The 27,539-nt window shown below is 40.0% G+C and overlaps 1 protein-coding gene across 2 annotated transcripts; it reads left to right on the top strand.

The window, feature by feature from the left end:
* The first annotated feature begins 357 nt into the window (after positions 1 to 357).
* sec24d (SEC24 homolog D, COPII coat complex component) lies at positions 358 to 27,455 on the top strand. Of its 2 annotated transcripts, XM_047386215.1 has the most exons (24): positions 358 to 508; positions 2,070 to 2,274; positions 5,012 to 5,114; positions 5,852 to 5,988; positions 6,117 to 6,254; positions 6,285 to 6,581; positions 10,326 to 10,447; positions 10,609 to 10,720; positions 12,047 to 12,174; positions 13,969 to 14,107; positions 14,204 to 14,319; positions 15,580 to 15,704; positions 19,261 to 19,452; positions 19,562 to 19,655; positions 20,534 to 20,650; positions 20,807 to 20,977; positions 22,128 to 22,224; positions 22,318 to 22,463; positions 22,545 to 22,683; positions 23,391 to 23,509; positions 23,598 to 23,777; positions 23,892 to 24,086; positions 24,382 to 24,471; positions 25,991 to 27,455. In XM_047386215.1, exons 2-24 carry the CDS (start codon positions 2,124 to 2,126, stop codon positions 26,129 to 26,131), a joined length of 3,249 nt encoding a protein of 1,082 aa, XP_047242171.1. In that variant the 5' UTR covers positions 358 to 508; positions 2,070 to 2,123; the 3' UTR covers positions 26,132 to 27,455. The 2 variants fall into 2 exon arrangements, with proteins under 2 accessions (XP_047242171.1, XP_047242170.1); XM_047386214.1 differs by having other exon boundaries at positions 6,117 to 6,581.
* The last annotated feature ends 84 nt before the right edge of the window (positions 27,456 to 27,539 follow it).

The raw sequence follows: 27,539 nt of genomic DNA, 5'->3' as shown, positions 1-27,539 counted from the left end.
CATGGGTACGAACAGGGAATACGAATTGAATAAGAAGTCCTTATTCAGGTGATGAAACGCACATCACTCACTGTGCTGACGTGTAAGGGTTCCCTTAGATTCACGCATGCGCATACATTACCAGAAGACAGTGTTAAATTAGCTTAAAGAGCTTCACGCAAAACGAAAGTACGACGGTGAACTCTTCAGAGTAAAACCTACCATCTAGTTATAAAGGAAATGTATGAATAAGAAGACACCACATATATTTTATTAAGCTATAAAATGTTAATTTGGGACAAGTTCAGTCTGAATGTTTTGACAACGACTTCGTGTTTGCTTTATTTGCGTCGTGCGAGAACGTTTCTTTACGTTCCAGGCCTTTATTTTGAAAAGCTTTCACTCCCTGTAAAAAATGGCTGATTTTTGACGTCGTCACGGCAGCGGAGAGACCCGGTGCTCCGTGGAGTTTGACGTGGCACTCCGATTTTCTCAGAGAAGAAGAGGACCTCTCTGCCCCGCTGTTCAGGTAAACAACGCTAACCAGAGATGATAACGCCATTACAGCCGAACTGAACAATAATCCCTCCTCAAGTGATATTTCATTTGAAGCTTTGTCTCGCAGCTGGAAACTTTGCATCGCTTTCCGCTTACTCGCCTTAGTATGTAGTAACACTGTGATGTCATGATTTTATAAAACGCATATTAAGGCCAATGTTATTGAATCCAATTCCAGCTACAAAGAAGCAAACATGTCCGCTAATTTGCGTTTTTAATTGCCGAAGACTTGTAACGCCTTTTTTATACCCTTCATAACGGACTTTGACGTGGCAATTTTCGGAAGTTGCGCAGTCTCCTAACTATTGAACCTCAAAACCACCTAAACTATTATAATTTCTGTGTTAATTAGATCGAAATATGTTAAAATAATCAATTTCCGGGGTTTAAATGGATTAGATGAAGTTGTTAATACGCAGCTGTTGCTTAATGACCCAGCTGTGCTCAGCAGCTGCTTTTAAAAAGTTAAATTACAGCTGCGGAGTTGTCATAAACGCTATATTTAAATACATGGATATTGTTGAAACATGTGCACTTAGGAGTTTTTAAATTGCAAGACCCAGTGCAAGTATGCATTTCACTGAATTCAATTCATTAACTGTACCCACCAAACGTAAAGTTTTGGATACTTTTTAAGTTGTATTGAATTGAAACAGGCTCGTAATTCTGTACGATTTGCTTTGATTTGACCACAATAATATAAGAAGGTTGGAAACTGTTTTTGGTTATTGGTTACCACCGACTGTGCTTTCATGAACCAGTTATTCTAAGTAAGATAACTTGTTTTTTTTAAGGAACCTTAATTACATTTTACAATCTCAAATTGCAGCAAATCTGGCAATTGTTAAACCCATACATTGTAAAATGGCAGATATTTTGGTTATGTTAAAGAAAAAATGTGGTGTTACACCACCAAAAGGAAGCTACAACAGTCCGCCAACTCATTTTCTGGGACTTCCCACCAGTGGTGAAAGGTATGCTATTTGGCACATTGGTTAGAGGCTCAGTGCTTTGGACCATTATACTGTAGAGTCAACCCCCATGGTTAAAGAAGGTCTGAGGGATGTATAGGGCCGTGGAAAAGTTGCTCATATTCACTAGCCACACCTAGGCCCGATTACCACCATGCCTATAGAATCAAGAAATAACTTAAACTATTCTGTGATTTTAGGTTTGTAAAAGTATGTTTTAAATCATACAATGTCAATCAGTTTTAAAGTTTATAGACACGTTAATTGCTTGAGTTAAATTTGAATCACTCTAGTAAATGTTTTCCGTTGACCTTGGTTTTACACTGTGCTGTTCTTATTTGAAAATGTAGAACCGAAGGAACGGTGCGTCATTTGTCAGAAAGTTAGGTCAAAGGTCTTTTACACAGTGCTGATAACAGAAATAGGTCAAATCTCAGCTGAGAGTTGGGTTGCTCTAATCTGAATGCAACAATAAATGAGCAGCTTTCATGATGCTATTTAAATACTGTTTAATTCAAATGAATTCATTTATTTGATAAGCTTTTTGTCTTACCATTTCAGCTTGGTAAACATTCCAGATTGGTATGAGCAGACAGTGACCACTGTCCCAGCAGAATGAGCCAACAGGGTTACGTAGCTGCACCCCCATACTCCCAGGCCCAGCAGGGAATGGGGGGCTACCAAGGTGGATTTGGGGCTGCCCCTGCTCAGCCCCTCTATGTACATTATGGAGGGCCACCTCAGGCTCAAAATGCTCCACCAACAGGTACAATCATCTTTCTTTTAAATCTAGTAAATAAAATGTAATTTAGCTTTGTCTGAATACAATCTACTCAAGGTATTTATTGTTTTGAAGTTTGGATGTTGTTTACAGTGTATACCGGCTTTACTGATCGTTTAAGATATGATTTGAATGTTTGTTTTTGCATGCGTGGGTTCTCACCGGGTACTCCGGCTTCCTCCCACAGTCCAAAAACATTCCTGTTAGGTTAATTGGTAACTCTAAATTGCCCTTAGGTGTATGAATGAGTATGTGTGCTTGGTTGTTTGTGTGTTGCCCTGCGATGGACTGGCGACTTGTCCAGGGTGAACCCTGCCTCTCGCCCATAGACTGCTGGAGATAGGCACCAGCTCCCCCGCGACCCACTATGGAATAAGCGGTAGAAAATGACTGACTGACTGTTTGTTTTTTCTTTTTCCATATTGTTTTATCTTGTGCCACACTGCGTGTTTCAATATTTGTATTTTTGAGTAAATATATTGGTAGGATTTTATGAGAGAGAACAGTGCATGTGAGAAGAGCAAGAATTTCACAAAATCTGCCATTTGTAGTTTCTCTATAGAACCTCTTATATTTATGATCTTTGGAAAAGAATATCAAAACCTTAAAAACATCAAAGAAGAATTACTGACATAAACAATGCCAGTCACTGCTGCAACCAGCTATCTTGTCCAGTTCTTTGCAGTGATTTTTACAGTTTCAATGTTTTTTTTTTATTATTTTGTTAATGTATATTTGTGTCTTGCAAAAGTATTGAACCTTTTTACATTTTGTCACATTTATAACCTTTAACTTCTGCGTGTTTTATTGGAAATTAAAGAGATACACCAACACAACATGGTGGATAATCATAAACAATATGAAATAAAATGATACATGGTTTTCAATTTGGTTGACCAAAAAGAAAAATCAGAAAAGCTTGATGTGCAATTGTATTTAGCCCGCTTTACTCTAATAACCAGGAATAAAATCCAGAGCTACCATTTGCCTCAGAAGGCACCTAATTAGTAAATACAGTCATGTTATGAGTAATTTATTCTTAGTATAAATGCAGCAGTTATGTGAAGTCCTCAGAAGTTTGTTAGAGAACATTATTGAACAAACTTCATCATAAAGAGCTTGATAAACCAACTATTAGTGGTATACTCTACAAAGGCTTTTATGGAAGATTGATGGGAAGAAAGCCTTATGAAGTAACTTTACAGTTTGTCACAAGCCATATAGGGAACACAGCAAACGTGAAGATTGTGCTCCGATCAGAAGATGCCAAATTTAACTTTAGGGCCTACGTTTGAAATGCAATGGGTGGCACGAAGCTAATAGTGCACATCACCCTCGACGGGGACGGTGAAGGTAGTCAGAGTTTATTGAAAGATTGATGGATATAAATAAAGGGCAATGGGGAAAAAAACAAAACATGTTGCAGGCCGACAGGGCTTAAATTGATGACCACAGACTCTCTGCATATAATCTGACTCAGGTTGGGCTATTTTGCTTATAAAAATAGGCAACAGTTTGTGACTCTAGATGTGTAAAGCGGGCAGTCGTACTTCAAAAGACCTGCAGCAGTAATTGCAGCAAAGGGCAGTTTTATGAAGTATTGACTCAGAGGGTCTGAGTAGAAATGGAAGGCACATTTTTTTTTGTCTTTCCTTTGACCAAACTGTAGAAACTATGTATCCTTTTCTCACCACTTCCGTTATGCACTACATTATATTGATCTATCATGTAAAATCCCACTTAAATACATTGAAGATTATGGTTGTAAAATGACAAAATGTATAGAGGTTGAATGGTTATAAATACGTTTGCAAGGCACCTTAGGTATACATGTAATATGTTTGTACATCTTCCTTTGGTTTCTCCCTTTTGGCGCTGCCACAGTGGGTCATCTGCCTCCATCTTTTTCAAATCATGTAATGACACTGAATGTAAAAATCAGCCGAACTGTTGATGTATTGTTTATTGCTCAGCTGAAAACTCGCCAAGTGATGTTGTTCAGCATTGTTTTGCATGTAAAGTGGGTAACGGGCATCTGATCACTCAAGACCGCTTCTGTCAGTTATGACTGGTCTTGCCTAACACAGTGTACATTTATTTTAGTCAGCCAGGATGCATGTTAATCTCAGGTCTGACTACAGTCAGTGATTCATGCATGGATTTACTCTGGGTTAGACTATTGCAATAGTTTATACTTTGGTATCTCCAGGCTTTGCTGTCTTGTCTGCAGCTGGTCTAAACTGCTGCAGCAAGACCTCACCACAACCGTTTTGGCTTTGTTGTACTCTCTCTGTTCATTTAAAATGAATTTTAAGATAATTACATGTATATGTTTTTTCCACAAGGAGCATCTGCTCGCCAACCATAGCTTGACATGAGCTTTAGGACCTCTCTACCACTTAAAACTTTTAAACTATGTTCAAAACTCTTTCCACAATTTGATTTCATTTTGTAGTGTGTTTTTATTATTTGTTTACTGTTTTTGTTTGTATTCTGACCCTTTTTCATACCTGTTATTCTATATTGACTCATGTTGTTGACCATTCCTCCTCCTATGTCACACCAACGTTCTGCAGATCCTTCACCACTACCCCCTTCAACCTTTTCTGTGCTCTTCTTCTTCTTCTTTTCCTCTTCTCCTCTTCATTGGCAGGACCAAATTTAACATCCTTTGGTCCAAAAAAAAAATACACAGTATTAGAATATCTGTTATTCATTGCAGGTATGATGAAACCAGCAGCTTCCTCACCTGCAGGAATGCTACCGCCTCCTGCGTCCACTCAGTACAATCCAAATGTGCAGCAGAATGGAAGTCATCCACAGAGGTAATTTCCATTATCCAGCAGCTGGTCGGAAAAAGAAATTCAGTGAAACCAAAACAGAGGGGTAATGTTTAAAACATTGATCAGATACCATAAAGCATGTAGATAGACATGCTTAGACATTTTGTTCCTGTCGGCTGCCGCGTCTGACTTTTGAACATGCAGTACAGTAGATTTTAGGAAAACACAAAAAGCCTTTCACTGACTGGAAAATGATCAAAGAGTGCATGGAAGCTGTGCCAGAAACACGTTTTGACAGAAAAGAAGGACAACAGCATAAGGAAAAGGTTAAGCAAATTGCCATGTCTGCCGCAAACACAAGGCGGGCAGAACTGTTCTACCAAGATGTACAGACCCAGCTCGACTGCCATTTAAAGTGCGTTTGATATTTGTACCTAAATTGGATTTCACGTTTCTTTTCAGCAGATGATTTCATGGGCATATGAATAATTGATCAGTAGTTATAAAACAGACTCTAGTGTCAATTAAATGTCAAATAAAAATGAAAGAAAATATTTTTGTCAGTTGATTTAAAATGTTCAGACCCCAATGTGTTTGGATGAATGAGCTAGTGGACCTCCTGCCATTTTAGTTGGGGACCTCTGCCATAAAGGGTCTTCAGTGCAAATACTTTGTGAATATTACTTAAAAATAATTTCCTCTTAAAGAAGAGGTATTTTGTCAGGAGAAGACCCCACTCAACCAATTTTATTAAATGTATCCGTTCCAACATTTTACAGGTATGCCTCTCCATCAGCTGCATCCCCTACTTATGGGCATTCTTCCCACTCTGTGTACAACAGCATGACCTCAGCTGCCCCTCCTCCTACACAGCAGCTCACAAATCAGATGAGTGCCATGAACCTGGGTGGCTATGGTAAGTTTGTTGTTTACTAATGTTTAATTGTTGTACTTTGTTTAAACCCAAGGGGGAGTGGGGGTTTTGAAAAATGACAGCTGTGTTTAATACTTGGCATTTCCTAATTTTATGCCTTAACTGCACAGCCCCAAGTGCCATGCAGAGCCACCCTGCTCCTCCAACAAGCTCTGTTGCCCAGCAACATTTCCAGGCACAACCTCCAGCAATGGGCCAGCCACAGATGTCTCCACTACAGTCACCCCTAACAAACTTTCAGGCATCAGGACCACCAATGGGAGGACAGTCGATGGCAGGACCACCAATGGGAGGACAGTCGATGGCAGGACCACCAATGGGAGGACAGTCGATGGCAGGACCACCAATGGGAGGACAGTCGATGGCAGGACCACCAATGGGAGGACAGTCGATGGCAGGACCACCAATGGGAGGACAGTCGATGGCAGGACCACCAATGGGAGGACAGTCGATGGCAGGACCACCAATGGGAGGCATGGGCAGGGCTTTTCCTGGACCACCACCTTCAGGCCCAGGAGCCTTCCAGCAGCACGGCACTGGACCCAATAGTCCATCAGGTTACCCACAGCAAGCAGGTAAATGGCTTGCAATACCTTTCTCAACAGGGTTATCCGTTGTATTAAATGTTTTTTAAGGTTTTAGATGCACTTTCTCACTTTAATGGCTCTCCTTGTTTTCATGACTATTTACATTGTAGATTCTCACTGTGAATAAACACACATGGAATTATGTAATAAACAAAAAGTGTGAAATAAATATTTTTATATTTTAAATTCTTCAAAACAGCCACCCTTTGCTTTGATTCCTGCTTTGATCTCTTGGCATTCTCTCCCTGAGCTTCATGAGGTGGTCACCTGAAATGGGTCTCCAAAGAGTCTTGAAAAAACTTCCCAGACGTTCATTGAGAGACAGCCAGGGGTTAATATTTCAGTCATCACAGCAAAGTCTGGCTACTTTAAGGAATCTAAAATATAAAACATATTTGAAGTTCTTTTACAATTTTTCTTTTGGTACATAAATGCATTATGTGTTCATTCACAGTTTTGAGGCTTTTAGTGAGAATTTCCATACACTGTAAATAGTCATCAACATAAAGAAAACCATTAAATGAGAAAGGCGTTCTAAAACCTTTAACCGGTAGTGGACATTATCTAAATTTGTCATTTATTTAATATAATATCAGAACTAACTCAGATTAAAGGCCATTATAAGGCAAAACACATGGTCTTTCTACCCTTAGACCCTCAAATAACTTTACATCGCTGACTGGTTAGCATATAGTACAGCACTGAAAAAAAAAATCTACTTCGGTTCAGTAAAATCCTCCCATTTAAAACTGCAGTAGGTAACTTTTGTAAAAATGTATGTCACCATGTCCTGACAGTAGAATATGGGACAGGTAATCTGAGACAAAATCAAGCTCCTCTGGCTCCTCCCAGTGGTCCCACCGCCTTGTGCAGTAATACGCCGTTCGCAGTCAAAAACAACCAATCAGAGACAGGAGAAATGTCTTAGCAGTGTCAATCATGCTCATGTACACACCCATCCCCCGCACAAGCTCAAGATTGCCGTTGAGCTGCTGCTGTGCTAATGATTTGAGGACCAAGTTTGTAGTCAAAGTATGGGCAGGCCAAAGTCAGTGTAAAGCTTGTCGTTAATGTTTTGTCCCTACCAGTGAATGTCCCATAGCTGTTTATCCGCCATCATCGATGGCCCTGCTTACAAGCCTGCACATTCACGGAGGGTTCTGGTGGCGAGGGAGGTCTGTAGCACAGCAGTGAGCAAGAGGAAGAGACATGTAAGGTGTGCTTGTTCAAATGTTCAGGCTACGTCCATGGCCTTCTTAGAACTCCCTACTGCAGCTTTAATACAGAGCTGGAAAATATATATATTTTTGTGCATAGTTCTACAGTTAGATGTGTAGCAAGAAGTTCCCACTAAGGCCTCCTTGAGGCAGCAAATCTGGTGCACCAAGTCATTGTACTATCAGCAAGCGAGAGCTCCCAGTGACTTGGCAACCCGCGTTGAAGGACCCACATAGCTTCTTCTTTGTTGTTTTCTGGGGGTTGGCGTACAACGATGTGGTGCATTACTGCCACCCGCTGGCTGGGATAGTGGACCAGAATGTCGCTGACCCACATAGCTGTCCCTTGCGCCTTTTCAAAAGTCAGACACGCAGCCGGCAGGAATAAAATGTTTATATCTACATTGTAAATGAGAAAATGGTTTGCAGTTAGGGTAGCAGCAGCAGCCCCGACTGAAGCAGCTCCTTGTCTGACTTGCATCAAGTGCGGCCCGGGGCCAGACGCTCTCCAGGGCTATACCATATTAACACGAGATGCGGTGCAAGTGAAGTTAGACACAGTTGGACAACATGCAGTAATATATAAATGTTTAAAATCAGGTTGGGTCCGGATTGGACGGCACGTAGGTCCGGATACGGACCCTGGTCCTCTAATCCGTGACCTATGATATAGATGGTTGAGCGCTGCGCTGACACTGGAACAGGGCTTCCAGCTGCTGTGAAGCACCAACCCCTCTGAATTGTGCATAGACTGTTGATGAAGAAAAAAGTTTGTTTTCCAGACATCATATTTAGCAATTAGGAAAGATGAAGAAAAAAGCACGAGCAGCAAGTCAGAGGGGTTTATAAAATAATTATGCACCGTGACTCGTTAGAGTAAATGTCACAGCACTATTTTGATCTTGCATGTGCTGTAGCCCCCAGGTTAAAAATAATCCCCAATTTGGCAGACTGGATGGAGCTCCAGATCTGTGCAGAAACATTTAGCCTCTCATGGATCCTCTACATATGAAAATCCTGATATTTCCTCTTTAAGGCTGAAAGTAAAAGCAGAGGTGCTGAAACTTCTCATATTTATATGGTTATGGTCAATGTGACAGAGAGGTGTCTCGATCGTTGTGGTTTTTAGTATAACAATGACCATCAGTGGGCTCTAGATGGACAAACTGTCTACTTTTAAGGCTAGGCTTAAAACTTTCCTTTTTGATAAAGCTTATAGTTAGAGTAGTTTAGGTTATCCTGAGCTATCTCTGTAGTTATGCTGCTATAGGTTTAGGCTGCTGGAGGACATAATGACCACTTTCACCCTCTTTGCTACATTCTCACACTACTCTCCAATTCTGCATTATTTGCTGTTATTTCAGTTTTTAACTTTGTTCTCTCTTTTCTCTTCCTAGAAGCCACACCTGGCCTGACTCTGTGTCTACCTGTGACACCTTTGTGGAGAGGGGCATTGTCCAAGCTTCTGCTGGCAACAACTTAATGCTCACCCTCTACCAATGATCTACATGGTCCTGTCTTTTAGTGTTTAACCCTTTCTCTCTCCTAGACATGGCGATTGACTGAGCTTCTACTGTAACTAACTCTATGTGCTTTTTTTGACTCTAACCTTGAAAACTGGCTCAGAGTTTATCTGTTCTTTCTTTCTAGGTGAAATGACTAAAGGAGCTACATCCATTAACATTTACTTCTTCCCATAGAAAGTACTCCTGGATCAGTGCTTCTTTGTTCTCTTTGTGTCTCTGCTCTGTTCTCTCAAACCCCCAGTCGGTCGTGGCAGATGGCCGCTCACACTGAGCCTGGTTTTGCTGGAGGTTTCTTCCTGTTAAAAGGGAGTTTTTCCTCTCCACTGTCGCTACATGCATGCTCAGTATGAGGGATTGCTGCAAAGTCAATGCCAGTGACTGTCCACTGTCTCTACATGCTCATCCAGGAGGAGGGAATGCTGCAAGTCTCTGACTGGATGCAATCTGCTGGGTTTCCTTAGATAGAAAAACGTTTTATCCAATTTGAATAAATAACTGAATCTGACTGCACTGTTCAATGGTTAGGATTAACTGGAATGTATGTACCTGACTGTTATGAAGTGCCTTGAGACAACATGTGTTGGGAATTGGCGCTATATAAATAAACTAAACTAAATTGAATTGAAATATATGGATAATACTTCTTGAGGAAACATCCGTATACAGATGTGATACCCGTGGCTGAGAAAGCAGCAGATTTCAGTAGCAGTCATGGTTGCCGTCACACTGGAATAAGATTTTCTATATTGGTTGTAATCAGCCTTAATCCAATGTGGAGGGATTGTTTTACTTATTTTCCCCTTACAGTCATTTTGTGTTTATGTATAAACTAATGTAATCATTCAAATGTACACTGCAAATAAGTATATTAAACTAGGAGGTGGTGAATTCAAATATTAATCAGAAGCAAGTGTTTTTAGTACAAACCTATACTGTTGTTTTTTCTTTGATCGAATATTGTGCTTATGATGCATTTATTAAATGTACAGGTCAGTTTGGGGGACCCATGTCTGGGCCCCAGCCAGGCATGCCAGGGGGGTTTCCTGGAGCACCAGGAGCACTTGCTGGTCCTCCTCAGAAGAAACTGGACCCTGATTCTATACCGAGCATAGTGAGTGTATATAGACTCATTCTAGTTCATTCTAACCCAGATGGTTTTTTTGGGGTAAATGCATAAACAACCTCCTCTTTTATTTTAATGTCAGTTTGTTTTACTTTCCAATTCTAATGGATTATTGATCAAATTTTTACTCTCTAACTTGTCTGCTTTAGACCCAAGTCATTGAAGATGACAAAGTGAGGCTGGGGGGACAAGTCTTCAGCACCAACATCAGAGGACAGGTCCCACCTCTGGTCACCACTGACTTCACAGTTCATGATCAAGGTACCAAATGTTATCAGTGTGAAACAATCGGAAATTACCATTCCAATAACTGGTATTGCCTTGTATTTTATTTGTACACAATTCATTAATTTATTTTTATGTAAAGCCAGATGCTTGGCAATTGTGGGAAATGTTTGTCAGGGTTTGTGTTTTAATTTGAGATGCACTTCATTAGTCGGACCAGTGTTTCACAAAATCAGTTTCTGCAACCTGCGGAGCTTTAGGCCCTCAACACTGGCACATAATAACTTTGGTCAATAATTTTAAAGAACTGAGCACTGATTTGAAATATGAAGGTAATAAAAAGTGTGTTCTTGCTATACAGTATCTTTAGACAAATGTTATTAGAGTAAGAGTAATGGTACTCTGTCATTGTAAAAGTTTGATTTCCTTCTATTGTTTTAAAAACAAAAATAGAAAATTCAACTTTAACTGCACTGTAAAATTAGATCAGTTTATATTCAGCATGTATACAAATTGATAAGCTTTCTCTTATCAAATGATCATAAGGCAGATTTTCATCTATAGGAGGAAGGGCAAAATGGCTCTTTGGATTATAAGGGTTGCTGACCTCTGCTGTAGATTTCACCAGTTTTTCCTTAACAGTTATATTTCCTCTATGTTTTCAAGGTCCTTCATGTATCAAAAAGAAACAAATCCCTTTATGCTGTTTGAAAAGTTTAGCCAGAAAAGTATATAGTGAAAGTTCCTGAATTATTGCAGCCCTGTTGTCTGAGGCTGTCTGACATCACAGAGGAGGAACTCTTGTGACTGGCTTGCTTCCGGCTCCCAATAACTAACTGGCTGGGTAATATGACGTATCTCCCACATTGGCCTAAAAGTCCAGATTTGATTGGCGGATTGCCGTGTTTCAGGCTGAAGTCTGGGCTTCGGTTGAGAGTGGTAATCAGAGCAGAATTCTTAAAAAGCTTCAGTTCAACAAATACGTCTGACCCAAACAACTCAGCCAGTAGCAATCTGTTCGATTTTTTTATTTCTTTTTCCCCCCATGATTGTTTTTTTTTTTTTTTTAAGTATGAATGTCTTCATTTTCCTTCAAGAGTGCAAAAGTTAAAAGGTCAATAGAAATGTTTAATTTAACCTTCAGATAAAATGCATTTTACTGCAGTCATGAGGTTTGATTTTTATTAAGCTTGATTGAGTTGCTGAAATTAAATTCATTAAAAGTGGGTAATAAATTTACTGCATCTCTTTGATGGTGTTAAATGAATAATCCACATGTAGAACCAAACTTATCATTTTGAGGTAATTAATGTGGTAATACAACTGTCCAAAAATACTGGAATGTTGTTTTCTTGTCTCTAGGGAACGCCAGTCCAAGATTTATACGCTGCACGACCTACTCGCTGCCCTGCACTGCTGAGCTGGCTAAACAATGCCAAGTTCCTTTAGCGTTCATCATTAAACCATTTGCTAAGTTGCCCAACAATGAGGTAAGCTTCGGTTTTACTTGAATAGAGAAGGAAGATAAAGTTACAATGAACTAAAACAAAAACCAAAAGCTCCTGCTAGTCCCTTCTAATATCTCATTTGGACTGAAAATGTTTTGATGTTGGTCGAGCATTTATCCAACACTTAAACACTTCTTTTCTTGGACTTGTGTGTTTGAAATGTATTTTTGCACCACAACAGTGGCAGATGAGATGTAGAAAACCCTTGTGGGAGATTATTGTTATGCAGCATAATTAAAATTGATCAACTCTAACAGAGTAAAGATGCACAGCACCAGTTTCTAGCTTCTTAGCTAATATCCATCTGCAGTCCCTGTGGCAAGTAAGAAAGAAGAGAAAATCAAGATAAATGAGTTTAGTACAGACACGAGGTAAAAGTTAATGTGGATAAAATCCCATATTATCCAATCCAGTATTACAAAACGTACACACAATGTTGATCTTAAAATACATAAACATTCATCCAAGTAAAAAGTAAAAAGAACCTGTAATCCATTTTTTTTTAAGTGAGTTGGGACTTTGTTCTATTCTTTCAAAGACTTGTAGGAAACAGCAGATTGTCCAAAAGCAGTTTTATGTTTAGGGATTCGGGACCCCTATGTTACGTAATTTCCACAAAGATGTGATCTTTTCCTATTTCAGTTTCACATTTTAGGACATGCAGTTCATAGCTGTCTGCTTGTGGTGGCATACAAAGATCAGAACTGGTTTTCTTCAGAAGCTATTATCCAGATATCAGAGGGAACACAAGTGTTGCCATACCTGCCTGAGTTTCCCCCTTTCTTCCAAAGAAATTATCATTGTTCTAAAGAAGTTAATTTGTCCTCTTTTTAGGTCATTGTTGGTAGAAGAGTCCTAACGTGGATGTTTTTCTCCCTCCACTCACTCTGTCCCAGACACTACATGGCCTTTTTAGGAAATGGTAGCTTTCCCTCATCTGGCTTTTAGATTATTCACATAGTGTTAGATCTGCTGGGGCAAATAAAAAAAGAAAAACAAAGGGGGTTTTATTCAAAAAGAATCAATTGTGATATTTGCACCCCACTTAGGTGCTTTGGGTTTGGACATTGCTCAGAGATCATCCTATGCTGTATGAGTATTGCTTTTTGTAACTGGCCTTAATGTGTGAATCTAGAAAACATCTATAAATACTGAAAAGTCTTAGTCTCGTTGTTCTAGGAATAAACTATTTTCTTAGTCTCATTTAAAGCAGTTTTTAGTTTCTCTTATGTAAAAGAATGCTTGAAGAGTCTTGGATGCAACTCATCAGTAGGTGGGGTAGGGGGATCTCGTGTGGTAGACCGATGCCGTTGTATCTCCAGCTGTTCTCTGAAGGCCTCAGAGGTCATTAATAAACAAACAGCATCATAAAGACCAATGAAGACAGCAGGCAGGCTAGGAATAAAGTTGTAAAGTAGAGTTTGTATATGTAACAATATTTGCTACTTGGGCTATTTTGAAATGAAGAATTGGCAGAAATGTCCGTTTCTCGATATGCAAAGCTTGTAGAGAAATGCCCCAAAAGACCTTCAGCTATAACTACAACAAAATGTAGTTTTACAAAGTATCGAGTCAAAGGCACTGTTTAAAATTGTACAAAACCTTTAAAAATGTTATCTTCCTTCTAATTCACAATTATGCACAACTTGTGGGTCTCATAAAAAATACTCGGTGTGTACAAGTACACTGGGTATTTTGTTGGTGTCATGAAACCTTGACGTTGATGTGGTTTTGGTTGTTGGACATCTTTTTCTTGTGGTGTTACTTTCTGTTCAGACTCCTCTGTATGTTGTGAACCACGGTGAGACGGGCCCAATACGCTGCAATCGATGTAAGGCCTACATGTGCCCCTACATGCAGTTCATCGATGGCGGCCGTCGCTACCAGTGCAGTTTCTGCAACTGTATCAATGAAGGTATGGTGTGAAGAATATTCTAATAACGGCGTGTAAAATAAAATATAAATAGGAGAATGAATATTTTGGAGTCATTGTTTCCTTTTTCTCATCAAGTGCCGGTCTTTTACTTTCAACACCTGGACCACATGGGCCGTAGGGTGGACTTCTACGAGAGGCCTGAGCTTTCCCTCGGATCCTATGAGTTTGATGCCACGCTTGATTATTGCAAGGTACACGACAACCACAGATGATCTGTCTGCTGTTACTTGGCACACACGGTGCAGAGTGAATTAAAATGATCAGATAAATACAGACGAACACCTAATTTTATCGGTGGTTTTTGTGTTTGTGGCTGAGTTTAGGCACTGATTTGTAAACACCCCAGTTGGATCAGACCAGAAGAAATTTAATACTGTGCACAAGATCTTCCAGAGATTATCTTATTTATTTTACAGATTAGTTTGACTATAACAGACGGCTGTAAAGATAGTCTCCAGCTCGCTGAAAACAGTGGGCAATCGGGAGACGGTGATGTAAATTAGCTGCGTCCCCATGAGGCCCTCTACTAATGTAAACATTAGAGGCTTCAAGTTAGTTGGCAACACTGAGTCACTATCTATTTTTACAGCAAATGAAACAGAGAAATCAACGAGCTAAACCTTTCAAACACAACTACCACAGAACTAAAGGAAAATGTCAATATAGTGAACGTTTTTCTTTACAAATAAAAATTGAAACTTTTGGCATCCATACATATTCAGCTCCGTTCTTTGACACTGCTGAATAAAATCCAGAGCAATCAGAGTGAGGTTATAGTAGCAGACGTGAATCACCATAAACAGGTTAGGGTAGGTATGGGCCCAGAGGACCAGGGTTGAAGAAGGCACACGTATGTTGTAAATGGTAAATGGACTGAACTTATATAGCGCTTTTTCCAGTCATACAGACCGCTCAAAGCGCTTTACACTAGAGCCACATTCACCCAATTGCACTCACTAACGCTCACACATTCATACACCGATACGCAGATCAGTAGGCAACTTGAGGTTAAGTGCCTTGCCCAGGGACACATCGACCTATGGCAGGAGGAAGCTGGAATCGAACCCACAATCTTCTGATTGCAAGACGACTATTCTTCCTACTGAGCCACAGTCGCCGTGAAAAACTAACACGAAACCACACACTTAACACCAAACCAGCCAGTTTCTGATAGTGGTGGAAGGAAGGTTTGTGACCTCTTGGACAAATCAAATGAATGTGGGAAGAACGTGATATTCACTAACTCTGAAATAGACATCAACGTAAAAAATGAAGTCAGCTTGAATAAATATTTCGTTTCATACATGCACCCGTTTTTAATTAACTTTAAACAATTGTTACTGTGTGGACACAGCGAGAGGGACTTATTTTTAAATATGTTGTCCATTTTGTCGTTAATATCGGTCAATATTTTATCCTCTCACATTAACAGTTTTCTTTTTCCCTCACAGAACAACAAGCCCCCCAATCCTCCTGCCTATATCTTCATGATCGATGTGTCCTATTCCAACATCAAAAGCGGCCTGGTCAAACTGATATGCGATGAGCTCAAGACTCTGCTGGAAAAGCTGCCCAGGTACACCCAGTGTGTTTATCCTCAGTTTAATAAAGCTGTGCTGCAGTTCACATTTAACATGACTTATCAGGGAGGGGGGGGTCACTTCTTCTCTGATAGACGTCAACTAAACAAGTTTGTTCTCCGAGTCAAATGAAAGCTTCACAGATAGTAATTTGTTGGTAGCAGTGAAACGTCCTACATCCACCTTCTATTGAGGGGATAGAAATGTTTTGCTTCATTTCCAAGAACAGTGTGCTCTTCTCCAGGTTACTCCTTAAATGCTCCTTTAGTGCCAGCAGCAATATCTGCGCTTTATGCTGTCATGAGTTTATATCTTAGATGACTACAGAAACTTGCTCTAGATAAGAATGATTCATGGTGTTGACCATTGTTGCCAAAATGTTTGTTGAATTAATTTAAGACACATTTTAAATGAAAAGCAACCACATCAGCTCTTAGTTATGGCCTGTTCTAACTGAGGCCATTGTTGAATAGTCTTTGAAAAGGTAAAAAAAAAAGATGCAGTTCCTCAGTCAGAACGCGTACCTCAGTGTGTCTGAATAATCTTAATAAAGCTATGTGCAAATGGCATCCTCAGTGTTCTGGTACATATTAAAGGGTTTTGTGTATTTTAATTCATTCTTATCTGCAGGCTGACCGATAGGCAGATAAGCTAACACTAATGGTGAGATAAAGAGGTTCTTCGTTTCTGTGTGGATGAATCACAAATATACACTCAGAAGAAGTCAAACATTAACAAACCCGTCTTGGATCATGTTCCAGTCCTGCAGGAGTGTTTATACTCAAATGTTTGACTTGGATGGCCTCTTTTTTAAACGAAACAATGCTTGACAGTGAAGCTGCACCCAAATATAAGCCAGGTTCTTGTCTAATGTTCGGTTTCGCCTCATGCAGCTGAAACCTTTAAATCAGAGCTCTTCAGTCAGATTTAGTAGAAATCCTCATTTGTAATTTATAGTTCAGTTCCAGATGCTTCCATATGCTCATGGGTATGAGTCCTATTAGGTTTTAGCTTGAAGGGATTTATTGGATCACTGTTTATCCAGTCTGGACTGATTAAACATCACACAATGGCAGTGAATTATAAAAATAAGAATTCAGTCAGCGCACAAGTCTGAATTTATTGTGGATTTTCTCTTGATTCATACGGTCAGAAATGAAAATAATATATTTGCATTCTGCAGATAAACCACACACTTTTTGTAGACAACAAGCATCTAGTTAATTTGTAGCTGGATGTTTGCTTTCTTCTCATGACAGAATTAGAGCTCATTTAGCTCAGGATCAGGGAACGTCCCGGTTTAGGACCCCCAGAAATGCAAAGGTTCTGGAGAAAAGGCTAATCCGGAACCCATAGTTGAATCCTGCCTCTAGTGACGCCAAACAGCAATTTAAATAAATTTTTGTTTTGTCTGCATTCACCTATGAATTTTTTCAAGATGGTGTCTTGGTTGCTCCATCTGGCCGGCTTCATATTTCAGACAAGCTTGAAGGTGATAGTTTTGGACCCTCTGTTTTGGACCCTCTCCATCTATAATGTAAAAATCACTTCACTGTGGAGAAGGACACCAATGTTCCAGTTTATTAGAGTCGTCACATTTTCAACTAGAAATAAGCCAGAAGTTCGATGGTTTTAAAAGTATGTCGTTGTCTCTGGAACTTGCTTAGAGACATTAAACCAATATTGGTCTCTGTTTACATTCAGGGCTGTATCCATATTTTGTCCCTGTGTGGATCAGAGAAAATCCACCAAAAACTCAAAACTTTTGCAACTGATTCTTGTCCCTAAAAACCAATAAAGTTGCATGTCGAATGTGTTAGAATTATGATTATTGATTAATTAATCATAATCAATAATTATAATTAAAAATCATAATTTGAGAAAATGAATTTCTTAACCAAAATCCTCATTTATGAATCGAGACCAGAGATGTCTTCTGGTGTTGTAATTGTGGCTCAACGCCTCTGATAATTACAACCGTTAAATACTCAGTAATAATTAATAACTATTACCAGAGATGTCACTGTTTAATCGACTGTTTCTACCGAAACGTGGGGAACCTTTACCTTATCTTGACTGACAAATCACTCTTACACAAAATAAACACAAAACGCCTTCAGTTACCAACTATGTGAATATTTATTAAATCACAGCCCTGATACACTCGCTCTTCCGATTTAATAATCCTCACCTACTCAAACGTGCAAAGTTCTACACAAAAGGGGTAAAATATCTAACTAAACAAAATAAAGCAAAACAGCAGTATGGGATCGAACCAGCAGTTATGGCAATAATTATAATATGACAAAGGGATGTGGTGGTGAGTGGAGGTTGGGGGCGTAGCCCAAACTGTAACTCAGTTATACTCAGTCATAAAACATCCCCCAACGCTGGGCGAGGTGAGCAGACAAAGAGTTATAAAACTTTTGGCGGCAAGCTAGTAAGCAGTAAGGTTGAAAACAAAGAAAATGGTGAATTTCACCATGAGGTTATTATAACAGTCCAGTTACACAGCGCACCTACGCACAGGTGTTCGCACGGTAAAGACACACTTGCGAGACACGGCGGCCACCGAAAGTACCAGCAAGCTTCAAAACAATGGCATGCATATACAATACAGAACACATTAGACTCTAAAAGGTGACTCTAATCGCACTACAATTTCCTCTACCCTGCCCAAGCTATTCCTAATAAAGAAATAAAAAAAAATAATAATAAAAGGAAGTGTTTTACTTTGTTGAAGTCTTCCTTCTGAGCAGAGATGAGAGAGAGGAAGGATAAAGTTGGAAGTTAACGTGCGTCCACAGTTAACTTCAGGAAAAGCGGTCAATCTTCGTCCTTTGTCCTCCTTGGCAAAAAGGGAAAATATGAACTGACCATCAGCAGTCGACTAGAACCAAAACAAGGTGGCGATTCGTCTCCTTGAAACTCCGTGGGTTTTTTTGGTTACGTGTTAAGCTCACGTCTTCGATCGGCAAAGTGAAATTTCTGGCCTTCTTATTCCAGAAACCTCTTTTATGAATTTTTCGTTGGCCAACGAAGGAGAATAAATGAAATCCACTCGGGACTCTTCTCCAGGTGATGCTTCAGATGTTGGTAACCGTGTCACGGTCTCCAGCTGAAGGCAAATGGTGGGTCGTCTCATCCTCTGTTATATAGTCGACGGTGGCCTCAGGGCTGCGACGCCCCTGTCTTATCAGCCGCAGGGGCCGACGGGATCTGTAGGAACGGACTGTCCTGGATACAAAATGGCCGAATATTCAGCAAACAAGTGGTCCAACAAATGACATTCAACACAACAAATTATTGCTATTCTAATTAGAACTGTAGCTGTGCTTTATACTGCAAGTGAACCAAGATGTCCACATTCATTTAATTTATGGCAAAAAAAAATTACTATATCTAGAACTAATCCTTCTGACATTAGTTAACAAAACAAATGGTTTTAATTAAATATTTCCTTCTCCTCGCCTGATTCTGGTTGATGCCACCCAGAAGGAAGCCTAATTCCCTCCTTAAAGTCTTCTATGTTCTTTTTTTTCCTGATTCCAGGGAGGACGGAGCAGAAGCCTCTGCAATAAAAGTGGGCTTTGTTACTTATAACAAGGTGCTTCACTTCTACAACGTGAAGAGTGCTCTGGCCCAGCCGCAGATGATGGTGGTGTCTGATACAGCCGAGATGTTCGTCCCGCTGCTCGACGGCTTCCTCGTTAATTACCAGGACTCAAGGGCCGTTATCTACAAGTAAGATGCATCTTATATCTGAAATAATGAGAGGAAGCAAGAGAGCCAACTTGTTTACTGCTATTTCTGTGGTCTGACCAGCTTTTAATCTGTCCTCTCTCCTCCTCAGCCTCCTGGATCAGATCCCCGACATGTTTGCAGACACCAGCGAGAGCGAAACGGTCTTTGCCCCTGTCATCCAGGCTGGAGTGGAGGCGTTTAAGGTTAGTCACAGTATGACATCTGTCAGCATGTAGGGGGACATGGTGGTCCTTCCTGTCATCATTCAGTGCTTTGGGTTTGTAGGAACACTGGAACGTGTTTCCATTTGTGTGTAGAGTTCTCACAGGCCAAAGTATTCAGTTTTAGTCTGACCAGAGTAGAAATGAGTGGTCTTGTCTGTTTAAAGGTCCCCTACCTGGCTTATGGCAAACAGTACTTATTATAGCTTTCTTCTAGTAAATCTTCCATAAAGGAGACATTTGTGAAGTGCTCAACTAAATATTCTGTCATCAGATTCCCTTACCCGAGCTGATGATCTCCGCAGCTCCTCCAGAATTACAATGTGCCTCATGGCTTCTTCTGATAAAGGCTCTCTTTGACCGGCCTGTAAGTTTAGGTTGACAGCCATGTTGTACGTTATCATTTATAATGTTTAATCCTTATGATGTCGTTTTATAACCTAACCCTGTTTTGGATGAAATTACAGGCAGATGAGCATTATTTACTCTTACTCTGCACTAGAAATAACTCAGAGGTGTTAGAATAACGGGCTGAATATATAAATGCATACCACACTTTATAATGTGCTACCATACCCTGACGCTGAAGTCAACTGAGGCATGCAGCAGTTCATTTTAACTGAGTTGTGTTTACTTAAAGCTAACAGACTGTTTCTGTGATGTAAGATCAGGGTTCAGTCTGAAGCAGTAGAGATGAAACACAACATTGCAGAACCACACTGTTTGTTTGCCCGATTCAGGGTTTTTTTTTGTTGCAAAGCAGACAAAACTAGTGTTGTAATAAACTCGAGGTAAAACAAGCCGTCCCTGTCAGATTTATGTGGAATCTCTAAGCATGTAATCTGTTGTCATCCGTCCAGGCAGCAGAATGCAGCGGGAAGCTTTTTATCTTCCACTCGTCCATGCCCACTGCTGAGGCTCCGGGGAAACTCAAGAACAGAGATGACAAAAAGCTGGTCAGCACCGACAAGGAGAAGGTCAGCTGCCTTTTTTTGATTAACTTTCTTTAAACGTCTTGAGCTCTTAATAGTGAAGGCCACGGTGATGAGATTCTGCTTCTAGTTGTTCCTTCTTGAGCTCTGTTTATAATCTGACGGTGCTCGTTAACAGATGTTACCCTTTTTTGTACATAGACCCTGTTTCAGCCTCAGAAAGGAGTTTACGAGCAGCTGTCTAAAGACTGCGTTGCTCAGGGATGCTGCGTCGATCTCTTCCTTTTCCCCAGCCAGTACCTAGACTTGGCCACCATGGCCGACGTGCCTTCACACACCGGAGGCTCCATCCACAAGTACAACAACTTCCAGGTAAAGATTACAGCTCAAATACTTCTTAATGTTGCTCAATGACCTCTCAAAGCGCAACCGTAAGCTTTGGAAACTGTTAGAAGAATTGTTTCCTGCTGAATGTTTTTATGATTACAGCTAGAATCCATGATGTAACAGAGCAGAAATGTAATTTTCAGCCAAATAACAGTTAGCTGTGTCCACTTTATGTGGTAGTTTGTGCTCGCTGAGGACTGATTGCTGCAAAGTTAAAGACTGGATGGAAACGGGCGGCTTCCTGAGACAGAAAACCTGCAATTGGCTGCATTCTATTATAACCAGACTCAAAGTAGATTATCTGTAATTAAACTGAACCCAACATAGTTTGGTGGATTATTTAAATTGAATGTATAAATAAATCGAATCATTGAAACTGATTCTGGAACTATGTATTAATGGTACCCCAAACTATCTACACAATTCAGAGTTACAAGCAACTCAAACCTACAAAAAAGTCCCAGATAAGTAACCCACTTATTGAGGAAATAGGCTGTAAACTTTTTACTCTGTAAAACTTAATTCTTTAATGCCACACAAATCATTTGCGATACATTTGTCTAATGTCCTCTAGTGGAGTATCTAATTATTACAAGTAGCAGGAGCTACTTTTATTTAAAAGTGCAAGATTGTTATGCACATTAAGAAGCAGAGATTTGTATTTAGATTGAAACAGAAAGTAAAAAGGTTATTAAAAAATGTATTTTAATAGAGTCAAACAGCAAATAAACACTCCAATATCAGGAATATTTTCTTAAATAACTGGTGAAAATGTCTGCGTCAACTCTGACTTAAGCTATACCGTGATCCATAAAATATACATTTATAGCTTGTTTTTTAGTTGATAGCTTGATCTAATTTCTACTTTAAATACCAAGATAAAAACCGTAACTCATTTAAAACGTGTTTTAGACTTGTGTACACTAACGCAATATTGTGATTTATGTATGCTTGTCTTAAAAGGTGATATAAATCTCTACAAGTCAAACAAGTCTTTTATGCAGGGTTTTATTAAGGCACAAAGGGAAGTCTAAATTCTTCTAAGGCATTAGATTGATGGCCTGCGCTATTTATTTTCCTCACCCTGTTTAACCAAATAAGACCAAATAGTGACAATAGTGCCATCTGCTGGCAGGTTGAGACAGATGGAGAGCATTTCCTCAGAGACCTGAGGAAGGATTTACAGAAGAGTCTTGGATTTGATGCTGTAATGAGAGTTCGTACCAGTACAGGTAAAAAAAAAAAAAAAAAAAAGGGCAAACCATTTTGTTCTGTTCGTATTAGCCACCAGAACTTTACATAGTGGTGCGGGTCTGATCCTCCAGGCTTCAGGGCGACAGACGTCTTTGGTGCCGTTTACATGAACAACACCACAGACGTAGAGATGGCAGCTGTGGACTGTGACAAGGCTGTGACCGTGGAGTTCAAGCATGACGATACACTCAGCGAGGAGACGGGGGCTCTTATACAGGTACGTGCCCCAAAAACAACATATACTTCATACTTTGTGATGAGTCCTGTTGGAAACTTTAAATTGTTCTCCGTTTCCCAGTGTGCCTTGCTGTACACCACCATCGGCGGGCAGCGACGCCTTCGCATCCACAACCTCAGCCTGAACTGCACCTCGCAGCTGTCTGAGCTGTACAAGTGCTGCGAGACAGATTCGCTCATCAATTTCTTTGCCAAATCAGGTCAGCTTCTGGTTTTTACGCTTAAAGCAGAACTTGAAGTGTCCTCTAGGTAAGCGGCTGAATTCAGACCAAATGTGAAGCCTGTGGAGGCTGAATCCTAGTCAAACCCACATGGGCTGATCAGGCAAAGGAGAACCTGGTGCTGGGATACTTTAGCTCACCAGATAGGAATCTGAACACAACTATTTGGGTCTGAATCACAGAACCAGAACACATCAGATATTGCTTAAGCAGTTTATTGTGTAATGGACAAAACATTTTGTTGTATTTGACATACAGGTTTCTAATTCTCCTTCAAGTATTGTTGAACATTTATTTAATCAGTTTTATTCCTTATAGTTTTCGCTTTAGCAGCCTGTGCTTTTTTTTTTTTCTTTTAAATGGCAATTAGAACAAATTTACAGTAAATATTTGTAACTTAATGACAAACGGGTTCCTTCTAATCACTGAAAAGGGAGTAAAGGTGAAGGATTACTAAACATTTGTTCTGAAGTTTGTTCTGGAGGACATGGATGCAGAAGTGGTCAAACGTTCAGTCCTTTTAGTCCTAGTATTAGTTTTAGTTCAATGAGGTCTTAAGATCTGCTAGCTGAATATTTACAGTAGTTCACTTAATAGCAGGAACTAACCTACTTGCTTTCTGTCATCTTTTTTTATTTTGTTTAAACGTTTCACTTTTTCCTTAACCTTTTCTGCTGTCCCCTCAGCTTACCGTGCCATACTGAACCAGCCTGTGAAGAACGTGAGCGATATCCTGGTCAACCAGACGGCCCACATGTTGGCCTGCTACAGAAAGAATTGTGCCACCCCCTCAGCTGCCAGCCAGGTCAGAGAAATAAAAAAAATCAAAAAATCTGTGGGACTTCATTTAAGCATAAAAAGCTCCGGTTTTAACAGTATTTTTCTGTATGTAGCTGATTTTGCCTGATTCCATGAAAGTGTTCCCGGTCTACATGAACAGCCTGATGAAAACTGCTCCTCTAGTGGGCAGCACTGAGCTCTCCACAGACGACAGGGCCCACCAACGGCTCTCGGTGATGGGAATGGGGGTGGAGGACACTCAGCTCCAGCTCTACCCACGCCTCATCCCACTGGTAGGCGTGAGAAGACAAACTCCGCATGGTCACCAGTTCTTTGATCAAATATGTTGCGAGATTCGACTTATCGTGCTTAAAAAAACGTGATCAGTGAACTGATCTTGTCCACAGCACGACGTAGACGTTAGCAGTGAGGCGGTGCCTGCTCCGGTCCGGTGCTCTGAGGAACGTCTCACAGACTCTGGCTTGTTTCTGCTGGAGAACGGGCAGTCCATCTTCCTGTGGCTGGGCCAAGCGAGCCCACCGGATCTGATCCAGAGCCTCTTCAATGCGCCTTCCCTCGCCCATCTGCAGCAAGGACACATGGTGAGAAATCATCTAATCACACACAAGATGAAACGGTTTGCTCGTCTCCCTGGATAAATTTAACATGGATTGAACAGCTGGATGTGTCCATATGGCTTGGATCACTAATGGAGAAATGAAGCGAGCTCAGAACTTAGTTTGATTTCCATCAGACCGTTCAGTTTGTGGCAAAACAAAGAAAACATGGTTTTTGTTTAACGAATTGTTTGCATTGCACAAGTTTGACTTTTCTGTTTATGTAAAACGTTAGAACCAATATTACAGACTCAGAGTTGAACCTTCTGTTCGGGTTTAGTTCACCCTGCCAGAGCTGGACAACCCGCTGTCAAAGAAGGTCCGATCCATCATCGACGAGCTGCTCGAGAAGAGGCCAAACTCCATGAAGGTAAGAACTAAAACAGTGACGCACTGCTTTAACAGTCAGTTCCCTTCTCTCTCCACACACCTCTAACAGTTTATTAGAAGAAACAAAGGAGATGCATCTCTTCACGATGAACCAATTATTAGGATTATATGTGACAGACCTACACTAAGTAGCTCATATTTGTGAAGTGGAAAGAAAATGATGCACAGTTTGTGTTTTTCAGAGAATCTGCAGCCTCTAACAGGTTTTCTTTCAGTTTTGTCCTGAAAGAACAGCTTTCTTCTTGCTGCTCTTCCATAAAATCTATATTTGTGGAGAACAAAACTAATAATTGTCCCTCTTGTCTGGACAGCCATGTCTTGGTAGGTTTCAGATGGCTAGAAAATAATAAAATCCTTCATAAAATGAGCATTACATGCGATGTGTTTTTAGAAAGCACTTTATTCGACATCACTGAACCAAGCTATTTATCTATTCAAATGTTATGGTATAATATGCACTTTGAATTTATTGACGAATCTGAAACAAACTACAGAGAAGGTCTGCTGAAGGTTTGAACTAAGGATGTTTCCTTTCCACAGGACAAAATCTGATCGTTACCAATGAAAATCCAAACAAGCGGAAATAAAACAGCCTAAATGCAGTCAGCAAATACATGTTTAGAAGAGGCAATATTAATATAATAACCCAAGCATCGTCAGCGATCCAAGCTATTGCAGCAGAAATGTTTTTACAGTTGGTGTTGTGCCTAGCAAAAGTAGCCTTACCGATTGAACTTTGTCACATTGTCATGTTATGACCACAATGCATTTTATTGAAATGTTATGTGATAGAGCAGCACTAATTGTAGAGGATGGAAATGGATACATGGCTTTTTACTAATAAAAATCTGAAAAGTGTGGCTTGCATTTGTATTCAGCCTTGTAGTCAACATTTAAGAATAATCTTTTGCTGCGGTTCCAGCGACAACTTTCCTTACATCTCTGCCTTCCTCCATCTACACTGACTAGCTTTAATGTCCCTGCTGAAGGAAAACCATTCCCACAGCATGATGCAGCCACCACCAGATTTCACTGTGGGAATAGTGATGTGCACTGCTTGTTTCCACCTCACCTAATAGTGTTTCTTCATGATGCTTTTTGCTCTAACAAACCTCTGAGGCCTTCAGAAAGGCTGGATTATTGTGAGCCTAAATTACACAGGTGGACTCCTTTAGGTGAAGGTAATGGGCTTAACTGGATTTTATTTTGAGGTAGAGTAAGATACGCTGTATACAAATAAATGGCACACTTTTCACAATTAGTAAAACAATCATGTATAATTTATCATGCACTACTTTGTGTTGGTCCATTAGACAAAATCCTAATAAAATAAGAGACAGTTTGTGTTTGTAAGGCGACAACGTGTGGAAAGGTTTAAATGGTATGAATACTTTGCACTGTGAAAAAAAACACACCATGTGGTTCCCAAGGTTCTTAAAGAAGCACCAGTAAAACTAAGTGGATCAGTGTGTTGTTGTATTTTTCTCATCTCTGCACAGCTGCAGGTCGTGAGGCAGCGGGACAAACCAGAGATGTTATTCCGTCAGTTCCTGGTGGAGGACAAAGGCCTGCACGGCGGCACCTCCTACATGGACTTCCTGTGCTACGTTCACAGAGAGATCAGACAGCTGCTCACCTAACCTGTCACACCTGGTCTCAGGACGTTTTAAGATGATCCATATTAAGTTTCTTGGAGATCTGAATAAAACATGACCACAGACAGTCTTTAAGAGAAGTCCAGAGTCCAAAGCTGCCTCTGGGATGGTTTGTTATACACGCAGTATGATCTACAAATAACCCCTTGTTACTTGCAGTAAATAAAGCCTTTTGGTTTTAGATGCTTACAGGAAGGTCCTAAAATCCAGTTTGGCCTGAGCAATCCAACGTTCTAATTTCATTACACTTAATAAATTTCTAAAATCTGGAAAAGACAAAAGGTTATTTGTGGGCTGTACTGTAAACATTGTGTGTTAATCTTCCAAGAAGACAAAGTATTTAAGGTTTCTTTTCAAACAATAAATACTCAATATTTAAATGCCATTCAGAGGCTTTTAGATGTTTAACTTGTTTACTTTATTATCTGACTGGAAAGCGCTTTATAATAATCCCACGGAAATTCAAAATGTAAGAAAAATGATGGTGAAATAAGCTCCTGGCTGCAGGGGCTGAAAATCTGTCCTGTTTTTACACCAGGAGTGACTCAAAGTGTTTGATTCACACATGCCTCCACTGAAAGTCGCATTCTTTGTCCATTTATGGCTGAGCTTCCATCTACACAACCTGCAGCGATGCAGAAAGAGCTTTGTTTTGGTGTTCTGAGCTCACAGTGAAGCGAACGCAGCTGTCGCTCAGCAGCAAACGAAGGCAAGAAGAGACATTTTTCTTCTTCTTGCCTCCAGTCTTAGCTGCTGAAAGGGAAGACAAAGGATTGGATGGCTGGAGGACTTCAAAAGAAGTAGTTTTTTTAATTAGTTCCTGTTAGTGATTTATTTTACTGTCAGGTTTTGCACATTTTAATAGAAAGTTAATTTAAAATCAAATTAAAAACAGTCCAACTCAGTCAATAAATGGAAATCCAACTTGGCCAAAGTGTCAACTTTATCCATTTACTGTCAGTGTATAAATCCATTAAATCTAATTAGAAACAGCTTTCAGTACTGTATCAACTCACTGCATTACGTTGCCTGTGTAATTCATGTTATTCATTCCAAATATTGTCCTGTCCTGTGTTTATGCAGCCAGTATATTTACAAAATATTTCCAATGCCTTAGGTTGATGACCAGCAGTCGTGTCACTTTAGTTTGTATGCAAACTTCTCAGGTGATTTCTGTCCATTACCATTTCAAGTTGAAAGCAATGATTTGGTCTGAGCTGGAATGATGGATGATTAAGTGGTCCTTGGTGTTTCATTTTCTGACTATATATGATTTGTTTTTGGTAATTAAACTTTTGACTGAAACAGTCTCGCTTGTTTGTTTCTTTAAAGCCACATTCTCTGTTCAGACCTGGAGGTGCATCGCCAGAAGTGAGAATATCATCAAAAACCA

The sequence above is a fragment of the Girardinichthys multiradiatus genome, chromosome 14, assembly GCF_021462225.1.
Source record: "Girardinichthys multiradiatus isolate DD_20200921_A chromosome 14, DD_fGirMul_XY1, whole genome shotgun sequence".
Lineage (NCBI taxonomy): Eukaryota > Metazoa > Chordata > Actinopteri > Cyprinodontiformes > Goodeidae > Girardinichthys > Girardinichthys multiradiatus.
The sequence above is the reverse complement of the archived record's forward strand: the minus strand, read 5'-3'. Positions and strand labels throughout refer to the sequence as shown.

Bases quoted from the DNA above. Each gene is read 5' to 3' on its own strand.
- sec24d (XM_047386214.1), top strand. From the start codon at position 2,124: ATGAGCCAACAGGGTTACGTAGCTGCACCCCCATACTCCCAGGCCCAG. The intron at 10,448-10,608 runs GTGAGTGTATAT...TGTCTGCTTTAG, and splicing joins CTGATTCTATACCGAGCATA to ACCCAAGTCATTGAAGATGA. The intron at 22,464-22,544 runs GTACGTGCCCCA...TCCGTTTCCCAG, and splicing joins AGACGGGGGCTCTTATACAG to TGTGCCTTGCTGTACACCAC.